Source organism: Botrytis byssoidea (assembly GCF_014898295.1).
Source record: "Botrytis byssoidea strain MUCL 94 chromosome Unknown BBYS_009, whole genome shotgun sequence".
Lineage (NCBI taxonomy): Eukaryota > Fungi > Ascomycota > Leotiomycetes > Helotiales > Sclerotiniaceae > Botrytis > Botrytis byssoidea.
In genome coordinates this window covers 501303-518216 of record NW_024065850.1, presented here as the reverse complement: position 1 = coordinate 518216, position 16914 = coordinate 501303, and the positions used below count along the sequence as shown (strand labels likewise).

General features: G+C 45.0%; 6 protein-coding genes across 6 annotated transcripts; 2 read left to right on the top strand and 4 right to left on the bottom strand.

The window, feature by feature from the left end:
- Window positions 1–310: 310 nt before the first annotated feature.
- EAE97_005297 (uncharacterized protein) lies at window positions 311–1395 on the top strand (the record flags this gene model as incomplete). Its single annotated transcript, XM_038875809.1, has 2 exons — window positions 311–380; window positions 437–1395. 2 exons carry the CDS (start codon window positions 311–313, stop codon window positions 1393–1395), a joined length of 1029 nt encoding a protein of 342 aa, XP_038733146.1.
- A 298-nt stretch (window positions 1396–1693) lies between these two features.
- Window positions 1694–2682, bottom strand: EAE97_005296 (uncharacterized protein; the record flags this gene model as incomplete). The annotated part of the gene is made up of 2 exons (XM_038875808.1): window positions 1694–2584; window positions 2659–2682. The coding sequence occupies 2 exons, from the start codon at window positions 2680–2682 to the stop codon at window positions 1694–1696; spliced, it is 915 nt and encodes a 304-aa protein (XP_038733145.1).
- Window positions 2683–3317: 635 nt separating this feature from the next.
- EAE97_005295 (uncharacterized protein) lies at window positions 3318–7061 on the top strand (the record flags this gene model as incomplete). Its single annotated transcript, XM_038875807.1, has 1 exon — window positions 3318–7061. One exon carries the CDS (start codon window positions 3318–3320, stop codon window positions 7059–7061), a length of 3744 nt encoding a protein of 1247 aa, XP_038733144.1.
- Window positions 7062–7518: 457 nt separating this feature from the next.
- EAE97_005294 (uncharacterized protein) lies at window positions 7519–9597 on the bottom strand (the record flags this gene model as incomplete). Its single annotated transcript, XM_038875806.1, has 2 exons — window positions 7519–9296; window positions 9345–9597. 2 exons carry the CDS (start codon window positions 9595–9597, stop codon window positions 7519–7521), a joined length of 2031 nt encoding a protein of 676 aa, XP_038733143.1.
- Window positions 9598–11972: 2375 nt separating this feature from the next.
- On the bottom strand, window positions 11973–14371 carry EAE97_005293 (uncharacterized protein). Its single transcript, XM_038875805.1, has 3 exons — window positions 13822–14371; window positions 12960–13581; window positions 11973–12908 (listed from the first exon to the last, which is right to left on the bottom strand). The coding sequence occupies exons 1-3, from the start codon at window positions 14078–14080 to the stop codon at window positions 12245–12247; spliced, it is 1545 nt and encodes a 514-aa protein (XP_038733142.1). The 5' UTR covers window positions 14081–14371; the 3' UTR covers window positions 11973–12244.
- Window positions 14372–15024: 653 nt separating this feature from the next.
- On the bottom strand, window positions 15025–16581 carry EAE97_005292 (uncharacterized protein). Its single transcript, XM_038875804.1, has 3 exons — window positions 16178–16581; window positions 15521–16091; window positions 15025–15470 (listed from the first exon to the last, which is right to left on the bottom strand). Exons 1-3 carry the CDS (start codon window positions 16438–16440, stop codon window positions 15093–15095), a joined length of 1212 nt encoding a protein of 403 aa, XP_038733141.1. The 5' UTR covers window positions 16441–16581; the 3' UTR covers window positions 15025–15092.
- Window positions 16582–16914: the final 333 nt, after the last annotated feature.

The following is a 16914-nucleotide window of genomic DNA, read 5'->3' as shown; positions in this document are numbered from 1 at the left end:
GCGGGGAAGAGAGAATACAGATGTGAGTGAGGTGTAGATGATTAATAAATACTCTGCGAGTTGATGCGAGGTATGCAGATGATGTAACAATTGACGCGTAGGTGATTAGACATATACACCGAGAAGGAGGGAGGTATAGAACATGATTAGTGATACAGAGAAAGGTATATGTTGAAGGTTTTTGTCGTTGGAAAGATTTCTGGATGGAGTTCATACAGAAAAAGATCAAAAAACTCAAGTCATTTAGCCTAAGATATTTAAATAATCTAAACAACAATCCAAATCTAAAACTCATTACGACAATAACAGAATGGCTTCTACAAAACCTCTTGTTCTTGTCATTGGAGGCACAGGCGTTCAAGGCATGCCCGTAGTCAAAGGTAGATTCCCATGATATCCATCCATAATCCCCTATGATATACTAACAATCCCTTAGAATTAGCTCAAGATGGCGCCTACAACATTCGCCTCGTGACTCGAAGTGCCAACTCTCCACACGCGCAAGAACTGGCGCAACTTCCAGGGGTGACCATCGTCGAAGGAGATATCTACTCCGAGCATGACCTCCATGGATTCTTCTCTGGATGCACTCACGCCTTTATCAATACAAATGGTGGTGCCATTGGCGAAAAAGGTGAAATCTATTGGGGTATCCGTTATTATGAAATCGCACGCACACACAAGCTGCAACATTTCTTGTACTCCAGCCTTGAGTATTCACTCAAGATCTCCGATTTCGATAACGATTATAGAGATGGTCATATGGATGCGAAAGCTAAGGTTGCGGATTGGATTAGCGTACAGGACAAGGAGAAGATGAAGTGGAGTATCTTGACTAGTTGTTTGTATATGGAAATGTTGAATGAGCTTTTGGCTCCTCATCCTGATAAGGACGATCCCGAGACTTTGGCTTTTATTGCTCCCTTGGGACCAAGAGGAAGTGCGCCGCTGATCGCTTTAGAGGACTTTGGAAAATATGCCAGATGGGTGTTCGATCATCCCCATCGTAGCAATGGACTTAATCTTCATGTTGCTTCTCAAGAAGTTGTTTGGGCTGATATTCCAGCTGCGTTTACTGAAGCCACCGGGAAGAAAGCGGTGTATAAAGATGTGACGGTCGATGGCTGGTTTGATCTTGGCCTCTTCCCAGATCCGGATGCGAAGTTTGGGCACAGTGCTCCCGGAGACGAAGAAACATTGCAAACGTATCGGGAGAATTTTGGTGGGTTCTGGAGATTTTGGAAGAGTGGCAAGGTAAGAAAGGATTGGGCTTTGATGGATGAAATTTTGCCGGGAAGGATCAAGTCGGTGGGCGAATGGATGAGAAAGAGTGGGTACGATGGAAATATTAAGCCCTTGTTGCACGACTTTCATCAGAAAACGAGAGAAGCCTAGGAAATGAGACCGAAATTCGATACCGCTTCAAAATCTCAGGAAGGCCTGGAAGGAAGATCTCGGTAGAAGATCTCGGTAGATTACCTCAGAAAAGACTTGAGAGACTAGGTTGTCAATGGATGAAGGTTTCTATGATTAAATTCTATCCTGCAGTGGCCATGATCGTGACCCCGGATAAAATCACACAGAATCTGAATAGTGGTATAGATTGACGCCAAATAAAAACAATCCCTATGCCTGTCTGAATATGTTCTTCAACTCCTGATTCCGCCGCCGTTGCAATATTCTATAAGCCAACTCATTTCTTCAATGCTGCAAATCTTGCGGCCAACTCATCCACATCCGGTATCGTACCTCCAACTGGACCCTTGCTTTGAATGCCAGGCTTTGACGCAGCCGCAGTTTGAATTTTCTTTGTTGGCTTCAGGTCTAGAGCTCCGCGAACCCTAGGATGCAAGTTGTCTGTACGAGGGCTTGGTGGATTCACCCTAAGTGGGCTCGAGGGCCCGAAATTTTTTGGTGGGGTGGCTTTACTCAACTCCTCTCTCTCTTCGTCAGCCTTACCATTCGCTGCTAGCGGCGCCTCCAGGTTCTTTTGTGCCTGTCCACCACTCGGATTCTCGTCATCATCATCATCATCATCATCCACAAATTCTGGGGCTTCTCCAAGATCTTCCTTTGGTCTTTTTGGCCAGTCAACCCCATATGTTCTAGCAATCTCCTCCAAATATCCATTCACCAATTCCTGGGCTGGTGGTGTGACAGATAGCTTCTTTAGCACTTTCTCCGAGACCTTCTCATCACTATTCTCCATTGCTTGCAAGGCAAACTCCTTCCCGTACTTTTCACACAATAAAGCGCGCACTTGTTGTAGCTCCTTGATTTCTGTTCTAGGCGCAGCATATATTAAGCTCTTGACAGCTTCCTCTAAGCCCGCATCGCAAACCGAAGATTCCATGAGTCCAGTTCGCGCAAGGAGTAGCTCGCAATAGAGCTCGAGTATTTCATGGAGTTCGGTAGTAATGTCTGATCGTATGATATTCTCGACTCGAATCTTTGCAGATTCTATCTTTCCGGTCTCTAGAAGTTGAGCCATAGCTCTACGTTGTTGTTTCGAAACAGCTTCATCTTTCTGTTGGACCATGCGAAGCCGGGCAATTGAGAGCTTCAGCTGGACCTTGAGTTTAGACTTTGTCGGAGTTAGCATATGTATATATGATTCAGTTTTTGCACATAATAGATAACAAAAGTATTAACACTCACAATTACCGTTGAAGAAGGCGCCATGGTGATAAATAGACGATTGTGTATTATCTTGATGTTAAGAAAGTAGGTAATGATATGTAGTTACGTGGGTGGTTGTCTGACATTGCTCATTGCTCAGGACGTACTAGGTAGATTAAGTTGTGCGGGGCACTCTTTTAGCTGGGCTGGGCTCGCTGGGGTTTGTAAATTACAGCCTGGTGAGCTCATACAGATAGGTACGGGCGGTCAATCACCCCCTGTATGCAAGTTTAATCACTGTAGATCAAAAATTGGGTCGTCATTGGTTGGCTCGAGGTTGGGCATTTTCATACTTTGGAAAGAAATTCCCATCGCGCCTCAACTTTTCTTTTTTTCAATTCAATGTCTTTTCCACTTCCTTTCTTTTAATTAACTTCAAACTATAAATATATCTACTTTTCCTTTGGCTATGCATTTAATTGAAGTTTAATGGTGTACACGTCTCAATCTTTCTTTTTCCTTATGCTCTTGTAATGCCTCACGATACACGACCAACACGATTCTAACATTCGAAGTTTACGTCAAGTCCACTCTAAGCATCTGTCGGTACCATTGAATATCTGGGACCTTACCCATACATACATGGTAAGATTGGTCAAGTCCTCCATGCGCCGAAACACACATACAATATATACATGATGGGGAAGTCGATATGGAGTCCCAGCAGATGGGAGGAATGGGCGGAGAAGAGGGCGAGAGCAATATGGACCAACATGCAGACGAACAATCTGTGGCAGCGAATGCTGAAAAACACTCTGGCGACTACAATCTGTATTATTCTTGCAATTATCCCGCAGGTGGTAACAGTATATGGGAAAGCCGCATACCTTGCGCCAATAACCACTGTCTTTGGACATCCAGGAAGACGCTTTGGAATGATGGCTGAAGCTCTGATATTGGCTCTCTCAGGAACAATGCTTGGAGTGGCTTGGTCTATGCTCGCGCTCTACTTGTCGAGTCTCATATATGACAGTAATCCTCAAGCAGCATTCACTATTCGAGGCATATTTCTTGCTATATCGCTGCTCTTCCATGGAGTCCTAAGGTCACACACACCACGCCTATTTCTCATGGTGCTACTCCTAGTTATAGTGTGCGTCGTGAGTATGACTAGTACAGCCACGGCAGTCACAACGCTCTCAGTCACCCAGCTTGTTTACCCAATTGTAACTGCTATCGCTGTCTTACTTGCTGTGAATACTCTTGTCTTCCCGGAGTTCTCTAGTAGCTTCCTGGGAATTACCACTATTGAGACTCTTGGCGAAACTGTTGGAGCTCTGCGGGATGCTGGGCGTTACTTCATTGCCAGCGCCGAAGGCTCTGAAGTTGCAATCACAGACACTAAATTAGAAAACATCATAAGTGCCTCTGGGAGCGGAAATGGTGCAGACCTTGATAGACCTCCGACTCTCGCTGAAAGGCCTGCCGAGAAATCTAACATCAATCACTTGACTTTGAGGCAAAAACTACTTTCTTTTTTCCACAAGACTAAAGAAACTCCGGAGCCGCCTCCAACAGACATCAACAAAGGTCCGCAACCAGTGAAGCTGAAATCACTCACCGATAAAAAGGCCAAACTACGTGCCAAATTAGCAGAATGTAAGGCAGCCCAACAAGAATGTAATTTTGAGCTTGCTTGGGCGGTCATACCACCGAGAGATGTGAAACCCATCAGTGATATTGAAATGAAGAAACTTGTGGCTAACACCATTGCTCTTATTTGTGCCTGTGAAAGCAAGTATGCATTAATGGGTGACGAAGATGACAAGAAAGAGGCAGAGACTAAGAATGAAGAGCAACTCAAATCAGTGGCTGAAGACGCTGGGATTGAGAATCCAGATACAGAGGACTCGTCACGAGCAGCGACAGATATGGATACACACGACGACTCGAGTTCAGATGAGAAGAAACCTTCCAGAAAAGAAAGGCGGAAACAAAAGAAGAAGAGAAGGAAGGATAGGAAAAAGGTCAAGTCATTGATTGAGAAGGAGATGGACAACCTAGAGTTGATTAAGCCGAGGAAAGAAATTGAGTATGGCGACATTGACTTGTTGAAGTATCTTGTGCAACGTATTGCAAAGCCATTGTCAAATCTTCAAGAAAACATTGATAGAAGTGTTGATGTCGTTTCTTCCTCTCTCGCCTATTGCTACGATGTCCCGAAATTACCTTCGGGAACTCGAGCGCCCGCTGGTATTCGACTCGAAGAGATTGATATTCGAGTAGATATTCTGGTTGATGCGATTGCGGAGTTTGATAGGACTTCAGCCTCAGCATTGGAGAATGCTGCCGTGCTACACGATCTTGGTGGACCGCAAGTTGATTTGATGCCTCGAATGGAGACATTCCTGATTTCCTCGTTCTTGTTGAATCTTCGGCAAGCCGCCCTACATACACTTGGGATGCTCAGACATTCTCGGGTTCTGGTTGAAAGACGACAGGAACGACATGACCGAAAAAGAATTTATCTTCCACAAATCAATTGGAGAAAGTGGCTTCAGTCCGGTGGTGAAGCGGACATGTTAGCCTTACCAGACAGTGCACGAAAAGACGCAAGAACAGGCAAGAAGAAGGACACTGATGCGGGCGATGCTGCAAGTATTGATAGTGGAGAAACACTACTAGCGAAAAAAGATGTGGAGTCAGCAACGCCGAAAAAAGAACCTCCAACACCATCGTCCAAAGCTACGGATAAAACTGTAAAACGAAAGATAAAGGGAGCGCGCATGTTCCGACTGCGAAATGGGTTAGCCGACGCGATTGAATACTTAGTCGGTAGCGACGATATATCATACGCTATCAAGCTGACCGTTGCCGTCTTTCTTGTGACTTGGCCGGCTTTTCTTGTTCAGTGGAATACTTGGTATTCTATGAACAGAGGCCTTTGGGCTGCTCTGCAACTGGTTCTCATCACAGAAGTTGCCATTGGAACCTCTGTTATGACTTTTATGTTGCGAGCTGTCGGTACAACGATAGGTTGTATATGGGGATATGCCGCGTTTCAAGCTCGCGGGGGCAACAGAATAGTAGCTGTGGTGATAATTGTTATTGGTATCATTCCATCCACCTACATTCAACTCGGGTCTAAATACATCAAAGCGGGGATGGTCACAATCATCTCAATGTCGATTGTAGTTCTTGCGACTGAAGATCATACCGTTCCTGGTTCAGCTACCGAGAACTTCTTGAAACGACTGATTGCCTTCTTCATTGGTGGTGTTGTGGCTCTCATCGTTGAAGTTGCGCTATTTCCAGTCAAAGCACGTGATCGTCTTGTAGAATCTCTCGCCTGTTCTATACGTCAAATCACAGAAATGGAAGCCTGTCTAGCATATGGTATTGAAACTGAAATCAATAACGTCAATGTGCATTCTCCAGCTGTCATATCCCGCTTTTCTATCGCCAAGGGAAAGGCCGAAGCCGCATTAGCAGCAGCAGAAACCTTCCTTCCATTCTGCGCCAATGAGCCACGTCTCAAAGGTTCCTTCGCACCTCATGCTCTTATCTATAGCGAAATTCTTTACGTATTACATGCTATTGTAGATCGCATGGAAAATATGCTTATCTTACGTCACGAATATGGATCTGGTGTTCTCGAAGAACTCAATGCACAAGTTTATCCCTATCGGCGTAATGTTGCTGGATCCATAACGCTGATTCTTTTTGCCACTCACGAGGCGCTTACGACAAAACTTCCTCTTCCTCAATTCTTGCCTTCCGCTCGTCTTGCCCATCTGCGCATGATAAACCGTGTCCGGGAAGTTGTTATTTCCTCTTCAGGTCATGTCAAAGAGTCCTCTCACGAACGGTCAGAAATTGAAGTCTCGATGGTGAAGAGATTTGTTCGGCAAAAATTTCTATCCTGGAATGCGGCTTCTGCTGGTCAAATTGAAGTCATCGAATACTTGGAAGAACTCATTGATCTGGTCAAGCTACTAGTGGGAGCAAATGAGTTTAGGAGCGGACTATTGACGAGAGGCAGTTATAGGGAGTGGGTAGATAAGATACAGAGACCTGACACGGTAGAATCGGAAATGGTACCAGCTGATGGAACTGTGGAGGAAGTCCAACCACAGATGATATCGACGAGAAAGCGGAGACCAACATTTAGCAGTACGAAAGAGAAAATATTCGGGCCTAGTCCTGGAAATGCCAGTACTGCACGACCTGATACTGCAAGGCCTGGTACGGGTGTCAAGACTGTAATGATGGATAAGTCGGAGCTGGAGAAACAGAAGAAGGATATGGAAGAGGAATTACCAAGGGTTCTGCAGAGGGTCCGCACGAGGAGAATGAGTGAGATGAAGGGTTTTGGGGAAAGAAAGAGCAAGGAAGACATGAATAGTGGGAATGCTGGGAAAGGTAAAGGAAGGGGGAAATGAATGTTCACGAGGAGTTCAAATTGTTTTTATAGGGAATTTTGGGTGGCTCGGGGGGGTACCGGTATATATATCTTTAATCTATAGGGAATTTGGGTGGGCATCGGTATATAGATATTGTGATTCATACACATTTTTTCCTATCATTTAATTTTATATACGAACATAGTTTTGTATATACATCATCCTTCTGATAAAAATTCACTAGAGAAATTAAAACCCAGCGTTGCATCCTCGCAAACACTCAACTCCAACCCCGACATGATACTCCCGCTTCCTTTAGTATATGCAACTCGCCAATGACTGAAAATACATGCAAAACGCGCTAACAATAACAAAAAATCACTCCCTACTTGTCTAGAAACCTCCCATCTTTCAACGCCTATGGCCCAAACCTCATAACTTTTCATTATCAGCCCAAATCTTGGAGTTGATCCATACCACTCTAAGCCTTTCAGATCTAGCCAGTAGCATCATACCAACTCGTGACCCTCTCTCCCAAATCCCCACTTCCCTGTCCATGCATCAATCTCTCTTTCCTCTTCATCCTCCTCTCTTCTTGGCGTTCCTGGAAACGTTTCTTCTCCGCACCCTCTTGGAACAATTCTTCCACGTGAGGTTTCAAATTAGGTTTTCCGCTGCTACTCTGCGAGCCGCAGGAACTGACGGTATCAAAGCGGTCGATGACGGGTTTGATGGAAATGATGGGTTTGGAGGATTTCTCTTCATTTTGAGTGAGGAAGGGATTGTTTGAGGGGGGAGCGCGGAGAATGGGTTCGGGAGTGGCGAAGATGGAGTCGGAGGGGACGATGGAGATACCCGGGGTGTTGGAGAGGTAGATCATTTTGGGTTTTACTTTTGAGATGGAGGTTTGTTTGCTGTGGTAGTATTTTCCGGTTTGGGGGCGGGAGGATTCCGAGGTGGTGGGGCGGCTGGGAGGAAGGGATGGGTATGTTGATGTGGGGTAGATGGAGGAAATGTTGGGGAGGGGAGGCACTTCGGTTATGTCTTGGGGAGAAATGGGGAAGGTTTGAAAGGTGGAGACGGAAGCTTGGGAGTGGGTGGAGTAGCGGGCGCCGAAGGTGTGGAAAGATTGCGCGGAGGGGGATTGGATGGGTGGGGAGGTGGGTGAGGCAAACTCGGTGGTTGTGGTGGGTGTTCGAGGTGTGTTGGGGATAGATGAGATGGAATGGCGGGATCGAGTTTGGAGAGCTCGGGGAGAGGATGGGGTTTCGGCGACTGAGAGCGAGCGTGCCAGGGCGCCGTAGGAGATTCCAGCGGTCCGGGGTGAAGGTGGCATATTGTGGGGGAAATCTGAGAAAGGCCTATCAAGTCGAGCAATGGTCTTTACAGGGACTTCAGGTGGTGGCGGGGTTCGAGGTAGAGATTGATGTGGGGTATTAGGTCTAGAGGATGTCGAAAGGGTTATAGCAGGTAGATCCAGTGCCGGTAATATGGGCGGCAAGGATTCTCGTGAGTTGGAGTTATTACGAGAGTGATGAGGAGGGAATAGGGCACCTCTAGGTTCGACCATCTCAGGAGATGTAGGGGAGTTAGCGGTGGATGTCGAAGGCCACCTTACGGGACTAGTATCGATTCGATCAACTGGCTCAGGACTTTGTCCCACTCCTCGTAAGTTTTCATCTATCGTCGAGAGGAGGCCTCGTGGCTCTCCCCAAGATTCACCACGGTTTCTGTTCTTCGGGGAGGTTGGCGACATGTATGAAGTGATCCGTTGAGTGTGGACCCTAAATGATTTCCGAACGCCAATACCTCCCCACTTGAATATTTGGGTATCATTTCCTTGGAGTTCCACCGGCGTCTTACCCATCTCTTCATCTTCGTCAAGGTTCTTGAACTTCCCTCTTGTTGAAGAGTTTTTCTGGTTCCTTCTCCGTCTCCATAATAGCCATGCACCGACAGCAAGTATTAGTAACAAGGCCGCGACGGCCAGAATAATCATAGCCTTCGCGACGTCACTCATACCCTTACCCGAAGAGTCATTGGAAGACGTCGCTGTGCTAGACGGCGAGCTTGCTAGTGCTATTGGCGTAGCAGTCGCGGTCACCGAAGCAGAGGCCATCGAAGTAGATAACACTACACTACTCGAAGTTGTACTACTTTGTGATGACGTAGTGGAAGAGCTCAAGGCGCTTGATCTTGCTGATGAAGAGCTCAAAGAGGAGGATGTGGGGTCATTAATAAGGACACAAATCTGGCCAACAACCTTCAAGGAAGCTATAAGGAATTAAGCTTGAGTTCTGAACTATCCGGGGAACAACTTACTGCTAGCATCAATCAGACTACATGAGTCTTGTATACAGGTGGTTGCATTCGATATGGTTGAACTCTGTGCCGAGTTTCCACTTTCGTCTGCACAAAAGCAACTATAATCACCAATACTACATCCAAGTGTTCTTGTAGCAGTATCGAGACAACTATCCGAGCATGATGGGAGAGAATTAATTTCGTCCGAAAGAGATTGAGTGTTAACGAATGTCGATAACAAAAGAATTATTGAACAGTATGAAAAAATCATTATGAAGCTACATTACTCGTAGTACAACAGAAAAAAAACATCAACGTCGCAAAAGGAACCAGAATCATATCACACGTTGGGTATCCATAGATCTAAAGTCAACATGTCAAGACCCCGGTCAGAAGATGACATGGGGATAGATGAGAATAGAATAAGCTCTAAAACTCGAACGATGCTCAACCTACTGCACAGTATCCACAAAAATATACGTTTGAATATATCAATGGAGGCGCAGCTGGCAGGGTTGTATTGTAAACATTAACTCGGATGCCTTTTTTAACCGGATAGCAGATGAGAGTGCTTGGAGTAGGATTAAGGATTACCACCAGTATGGTCCGCGTCTCCAAGTCATCGGAAACTAACCGTGAAACGCCTCTCCGAACCTCGTGCTACGTTGGGTTTGAAAGTCGCGAAAATATCCACAAAAGGTATGAATACCAACAAGTTATCACAAGTTGTGTTCCTCTCGTAGAATTTACTCAAATTCTGCCTGCGCTTAACTCGCCCCACAATATCGTTTGGAACGTCGAGACTAATTGTCAATGGCAGAGGTATGAAGTGATAGAAACGGTGAACTAAGGATGAGTGGACATTACAGCAATACAGCCAATCGATCCACTTTGCATCCTCGAAGGATTTTAGACGTCGATGTAAATCCCTGTCCCCTCATGTCATTTGAGGAAAGCGCAGTAACGTGTTAGGTTTAAGGGCGCTACCAATCAACCACACAAATCTATAGGCACTGAAGCAAAAAAGAAAGACAGAAAGTGCCACGTCTGAAACATGCAAACATTTTCTGGTACTCCTACGTAGAAGCCGGATCGAAGTAAGAGAAACATAACTTTACTTGAAACAGAAACCCCACAGTTTGAGAAGTTCCCCTTCTCTTCTTCATCTATAGTGTAGATATATCGAAACCTTATGAGATGAACAGGAGTAAGTTAGTTGTAAAGCAAATTCATGAACGGATGTTTGAAGATTCGTAAAAGAAGATATTTGGGTATCAATCTCTAGCATTACGCCCAATTACCAATTTCCACAAAAACAAGCTCTGAAGCCAGTGTGTCCACCCACTCTAACTGCAACAGTATCAAAATACTTCAACACGGAAATGCCGTCCGTATCTTCAATAGATCAAAACATGCAATTGATAGACATGCAATCTTCTTGTATGTTTGATGATTAATATGGATTCCAATCCCATGACTAACACGCGAGCGATAATATGTAATAAATGTAATTGATCATATGAGTTCAGACGAAGATAGAAATGACATTGTACCAAAGTGTCTTAGATATTCTCTACCGCCATCCCGTAGACTAATCGTAGCATTGACCGCCAATTTTCCTCTTCGCTTCTCGACTTCTTCCCCTTCATCAACCCGATCTAGAGACTCAGCCTTATTAAAACAATATTCTCCATAACATAACGTTGTCTCAAACAACTTTCCGACATCAACATCACAACTAACTTGAAAGATCCAAGTTGCACATCTCTCCGCCGGTATCCTTACTAATCCTTAAGAGGGAACGACTTGTTTGTCAGATCCCACCCAAGCACCAGCCACATCCACAAATAGCTACATACATAGTATTACATACCAGCCTTTCTGCATGCCAAATCCTTCGTTCTACAAGTGGATGAGATACGGCTCCAACTTCTCATATTCACAAGCTTCAATCGTGAAGAAAGGCTTACGAAATACACTTGATTGATCCTCGCAACTTACTTAATCCTCTTGCTTTCAATTCTGCACAGGGTTTTTGACATACACACATACATACATACAAAGATGCAACTAACGACTCGAGGAAAATCTCTCTCATTCACCCCCTCATTCTACTTCTCTAAGTAAGCAAGCAAGCAAGCACAATGCCTCACTCTATGAATACTGTCCATATATACGATCGTATGCTGAAGCCCACCTATGCATGAAGTTGTAAGAAGTATCCCGCTCCAGGCTGCGAATCATTCATTTTGTCCATCCCATTATCAACAACTATCTACCCAATTAAAGCCCAAAAAGCCCCCCCATTTATCAGATATTGATGTAAAATTTGCGAATCCCAAATGCGTACATCTCCCTTTTAGTCTCTAGGTATTAGAACTACAGCTGATTTCAACGTTCATCGGCGCTGATATCCAACATGGGATAAGTGATGAGGGCGTTTCACAAGCTTATCGCTCGCTCCTTTGCCTGTCTGTGATGTAAATTCCGTGGCTCGCTGCTGTCAGCTCTCTGAAGTTATCCGATTTTTACCTAACTGTAATCACATGGCGTATCATCTCACAGAGCCGCAACTGGCGAAACTGGCGAAACTAGCACTTCACATTCCACGACATACAAATTTGAGGCATAAGACTGTAAAAAGAGTCCAAGAAGTATCAAATCTAGGTATATTTGCCATTCGATAATCCATAACCATTCCATACATGCAATATCCTGTTCCACTGCTAAAAGCATAAAACCTCCCTTACCCAACGCCATATATCATACAGCATATACATACGCCTGAGCCTGTGTCGTCCGAAGTAGCCAATCCCTCATCAAGCTTTGATACCCAACACCAATCAAATGCCACATCAATCCCGATCCTCCACTACAGCCACATTCTTTGATATTGACCAGCTGCAAGAAGTAAATATTTATCTTCCCGGCATTTGCCCCATGTTCATCATTTGGTTCTTTTGAGCTTCCTGCATCATCCTCTGTCTCATCATTTCATTTTGCATCTTTTGTTGATGTTGTTGCTGTTGCTGCTGCAATTGATTCTGATTTTGGTTGAGACCGGGCATTCCCATATTTTGTTGACCTTGCTGCTGATGCTGCTGCATTTGGCCCATACCAACCATGCCGCCCATGCCGCCTTGAATCATTTGACCTTGTCCTTGCGCCATCCCATTTTGCCCTGCTGTCATATTCTGTACACTCTGGCCCATGTCACCCTGTTTCTGCCCTGCTGTCTGCATTAGATTTACGTGTTGCTGTGCCTGCGCTTGTGCTCGACCTGCTGCGTTTGGTGGCCCAGCAGGTGTATCTTTCTTAGGATCTACGCCTGGGTACAGGGCCTGTAATCGTTTATAAGCCTCCTTTAAAATCTCTCTCCGATCTTCGTGCCCTTCTTCGGGGTTTGATGCTGGATCGTCGTCATTCGTGGGCGCAGATATAGGGATAGTGTGCGCAGGTTTATATGTAAGAGTTGGTGCAAACATAATTGCGGGATGCGAGGGGATCTGAGCTGCGGGCTTGTGCGAGCGATCGGCGATTGCGGCAAGGTAAGCTAGATTTGATTGTAGTCGTCGCATGCATCTTCAGATTCGTTAGTAATTGCTTCGGCCTCAACACGTATAGGGGACAAACTGCATATATTCGGTCGCCAGAAGTTTATGCTCTGCCTCAAGCGTTGACTTCTCAGCGATATCCTCCGTTTTGTTGTTCTTCAAATCAGTCTGTAGAGCTATTATCCGCATAATTTCTAATAACATTTCGCGATTGATATCTAGTAGTACGGTGACCCTTTCCTTCTCTCGAAGCTCTGAGCCAGGACTTAATGGCGTACTCATGGCGGCTCCCGCGTTCTCGGAATTTCGCACACCTGGCGGGAAGCTTGGGGTCTGTGGAGTCAAGCTCATTCCTCCTTGCTGATTGTTATTAGGGGTTTGATGTTGTTGCTGATTGGGATTTGGTGGTACAGCGAATTGTGCGTTTGACGCGCTTGGTGGTGTGCTCTGGGGAAAATTTCCGTAGGGAGAGACGCGGGAAGTCGCCGACGTCGGCGTCGGTGTAGAAGATGGCGGTGGCTGCATGCGCTGCATTTGATGCTGCTGCTGTTGTGGTATCATTGCGGAAGGGTTCATCCCATATTGTGGAGGCACATTTGATGCAGTCGGCATGAAGTTTGTAGGGTGCGAGACGGAAGAGGATGTCGCGATATTGTTGCCGTAAGGAGAGCTTGTATATGGCGTTTGATAGGAAGAAACTACTTATAATTTGGTCAGTCATCTTGCTCTGTTTGGTCACCACTGTGAGAAGTAACAAGTTGCTGCCTGCCTTTCTGCTTAACGTGAATGACTGTGTATTTTTGACACCTCGCATGCCCTTCATAGTCTGATTAACAGGAGCTGTGTGTTCCTTCATCTGACATTGACGCGTGTACAAGATATGCAGCAGCAATACATTCTTATAGCAGATTGTAAAAGGATTATTAAAATGTGCGACTCACCATTTCCAGCAGGCATATGCGCCAAACCGCTGTTCTGCATCATTCCCATTCCACCGGCATTACCAGCCATACCGGGGCCAGATGCGCCGTAAGGTGATTGATGACCCCCGGGCCCGTATTGTTGAGCATTATACATCATGTGCTGAGGCTGTTGTTGACCTGGTTGATGGACATTTTGGGGAGCCTGTGGATGGCCACCATTGGGATTGAAAGACTGCGTATTGTTGCCCTGTCCAAAAGAGTAATTTGGTGCATACATGGCTATTGGAAGTCAATAAAGGGGCCTATGATAGGCTGCCTACCATAATCTCAAGTCGCACATACGCCGCACGGCAATGATTTAGCTGGGAATTGCTAGATCAACTTTCGTTCGTTCGGGAATGTGCGTAAGGCAATGCCAAGGGTCTTTGGTTCCCGTTGGGTGGTCTCGTTTCGGGAAGTTTTTCCTGGGGTAATTTGGAGATGGGTGGGCTGTAGGATGTGGGATGGGTAGATGACGGTCCCTTGGGCTACTTTTTTGCTGTCCTCTTTCTTTTCCAGTATTACGATGTGGGTTGTTTTCTGGGGTGTGAGAAATTAATGCGCGTTCGCCTTCGGATGCATCGCAACAAGAACCGAGCTCAAATTTGGCAAGGATTTTTAACCGAAGTCATATCTAGTGGTAGAGAAGCAATCTAGACCAGGAATGTGAACATATCTGGGTATGTATGGACACTAGTTGTACATTTAAAAGACGATATGGAAAGAATTAGATGACCTCAAATGCTTCAGAATGCTGTCATAAGTAGACCGACCAATATAAGTCTTCAGATCTTGGATCTTAAGATAGACACTATTGTCCGTCCATTCCTTGACTGTTGATTGAAGGATTTGCTAGAATCAAAATGATGGGATTGCTTCAATTACTGCACACCTTTAACCCGCATTTGCTAAGTGGTATGATCGGATTGCACATGCATGACAACATGCTCCTAAATATGCACAATCATTGACTTGCCGTTGTTCAATGATTGATTCGTCTACTCTTATAACGTTTCTTGGGGGTTAAGAGAGTCTTGTGGGCTTTGGTATACGCATTTCCATGCAAACGAACCTCTTGTGCCTGGCGGCGCTTTCGTCGGAAGGGAAATATGCATGTTCGTCTCAGTAGGGATTAGATACGGGTAATGGTAGCACGAGCAAGCATACAACTTCAGTTCCAGATAATCATTACTTTTCCTACTTTATCATTATGTTTACCTGTCAACCATTCACTGACAACAAGCTACCAATTACCAATATGTGGCATACTTCGAATTTCCTTTTACAACATTCAAAAATTCTTGAGCAATGACTTTATCTGTTCCTTGAGAAGGGTGAAGTTCGTCGTACCACATATAACCATCTAAGCTTCCTGGTTGCTTGGGACATGGTGATCCGGAGACAGCGCAGAGAATGTATGATACATCAACAACGGCTGGTGCTGGTAAATACTGCGTTGGATTGTTGTAAATATCGGTAAGTAAAGAATTGGTATCGAAGATGGCAATCGACGCTCCTGGGTAACGCTTTTTAATTAATAGTTCAAATGGTACTCGGTAGTCGAATATGCTATTGGCCAATTGAGTATATTCTTTCATTTTCCCGCTGATTTCTGAAATGTTGCTTGGCTACAAATGTGTAAGCTTAAACGCCACATGGGAGAGGTTGAGATTCTCACTTTGTTGGGCCAATAATGGCTAGCATTCAGTCCTCCTGCACCTGGCATCCCATACAATGGCGTTAGTTGTAACGGTGCATTATTCATTAGAACAAAGTATCTAGCTCCGGTCTGATAAATTCCGTCGAATCTATCGAAAATGCAATCGACGTAGTCTGGAATGGTTGTCCCGTTCAAGGAAGAGTCTGTCAAAAAGGCACCCTCTCCTAGATCGTTGGTACCGATCCACATCGAGTATACCGTGTTGTCAGGCTTACGGTTCGTGTATAGAGTGTTGGTATTTGTGGATGAATTGATATACTTGACATCCGCAACGAACGCATCAACTTCATAGACAACATCAGGGAAAGGTCCATGGACACTGGCTAGATATCGATTGATGATTCCGTTAGAGCAGACTGCTCCAGCGACAGCATAATCATAAAGCTTTGCTCCGCTATAATTCGACACCCATCGATCCCAGGTGACGCCTCCACCAGCAGTCGAATTGCTGGATGGAAGTAAAGTTCCTGGCGGCGGTGCAGAGCCGTTGTGAGTTTGGAAATAACTCAGTCTAGACTCGTCTGTATAGCTATTGTTGAATTAATTTTAGCCATTCTCTCTCACATGATTTTTCGGGAGTAGTAAAAACCCGTGAGGTGATTACCATCAACTTACCTGTCTCCAAAAGCTACTAAATTCTCAAAGTGCGGAATCCAGCCTTTTTTTTGTGCAGATGTTGCCAGATCTGCCTCCGAGGCATCAGGCATAGCAATTGACAGCCCATATCCAGTGAATAGAGGAATCGAATACTTAGAGATCTTCATATTGTCTGCTAATCCAAATTCAAACCAAAGAATTCGAAGTAATATAAACCACACAGAAAAAAAGCCAAGACATGAACAGAATGTCCCAGCCTTTATATCTACCCATCGTCCCATCTCCACCTTCAATTCATCCAGAAACGTCCGAATCCCATATTAAGCTTTCGGAGTATCATCCAACCTTCGTGTTATTATTTTTCCGAACCTTGGAAAGCTATACGAAGTAGACTTACGAAGCTGTCCACGGGTAGATGGTGTACCCCGCACAAAGTACTCCGCGATATGTTAAGGTACATGCCGGTTGAATAGACGAAAATGCTATTCTACCGAAGTAGCGTATCGGAGAGGGAGAGTTTCCATATTTCCATATTTTCAGACGAAAGTTGGAATTGTCCGAAGTTCCGATAATCGATCTGATAAATGACCATAACACTCGCCAACTACCTACGCACGCTAGGTAGTGAGATAATGATTTCTAGTCGGCCATGATTTCAAGATGCCAGCCAATATCAACGTTCTCGACAATAGCCTCATCTCAGATCAAGATGACGAGATCCTCCAATTAGGTAACAAAAATGGTATCTGTATCAG

What these genes read in the sequence shown, in the direction of transcription:
- EAE97_005293 (XM_038875805.1), bottom strand. Translation starts at nt 14,080, where the DNA reads ATGTATGCACCAAATTACTCTTTTGGACAGGGCAACAATACGCAGTCT. An exon ending in GCATATGCCTGCTGGAAATG is followed by an intron (nt 13,582 to 13,821) that starts GTGAGTCGCACA and finishes CCAAATTATAAG; the next exon opens with TAGTTTCTTCCTATCAAACG. An exon ending in CTGGCGACCGAATATATGCA is followed by an intron (nt 12,909 to 12,959) that starts GTTTGTCCCCTA and finishes ACGAATCTGAAG; the next exon opens with ATGCATGCGACGACTACAAT.
- EAE97_005292 (XM_038875804.1), bottom strand. Translation starts at nt 16,440, where the DNA reads ATGGGACGATGGGTAGATATAAAGGCTGGGACATTCTGTTCATGTCTT. An exon ending in TTAGTAGCTTTTGGAGACAG is followed by an intron (nt 16,092 to 16,177) that starts GTAAGTTGATGG and finishes ATTCAACAATAG; the next exon opens with CTATACAGACGAGTCTAGAC. An exon ending in GCCATTATTGGCCCAACAAA is followed by an intron (nt 15,471 to 15,520) that starts GTGAGAATCTCA and finishes ACACATTTGTAG; the next exon opens with CCAAGCAACATTTCAGAAAT.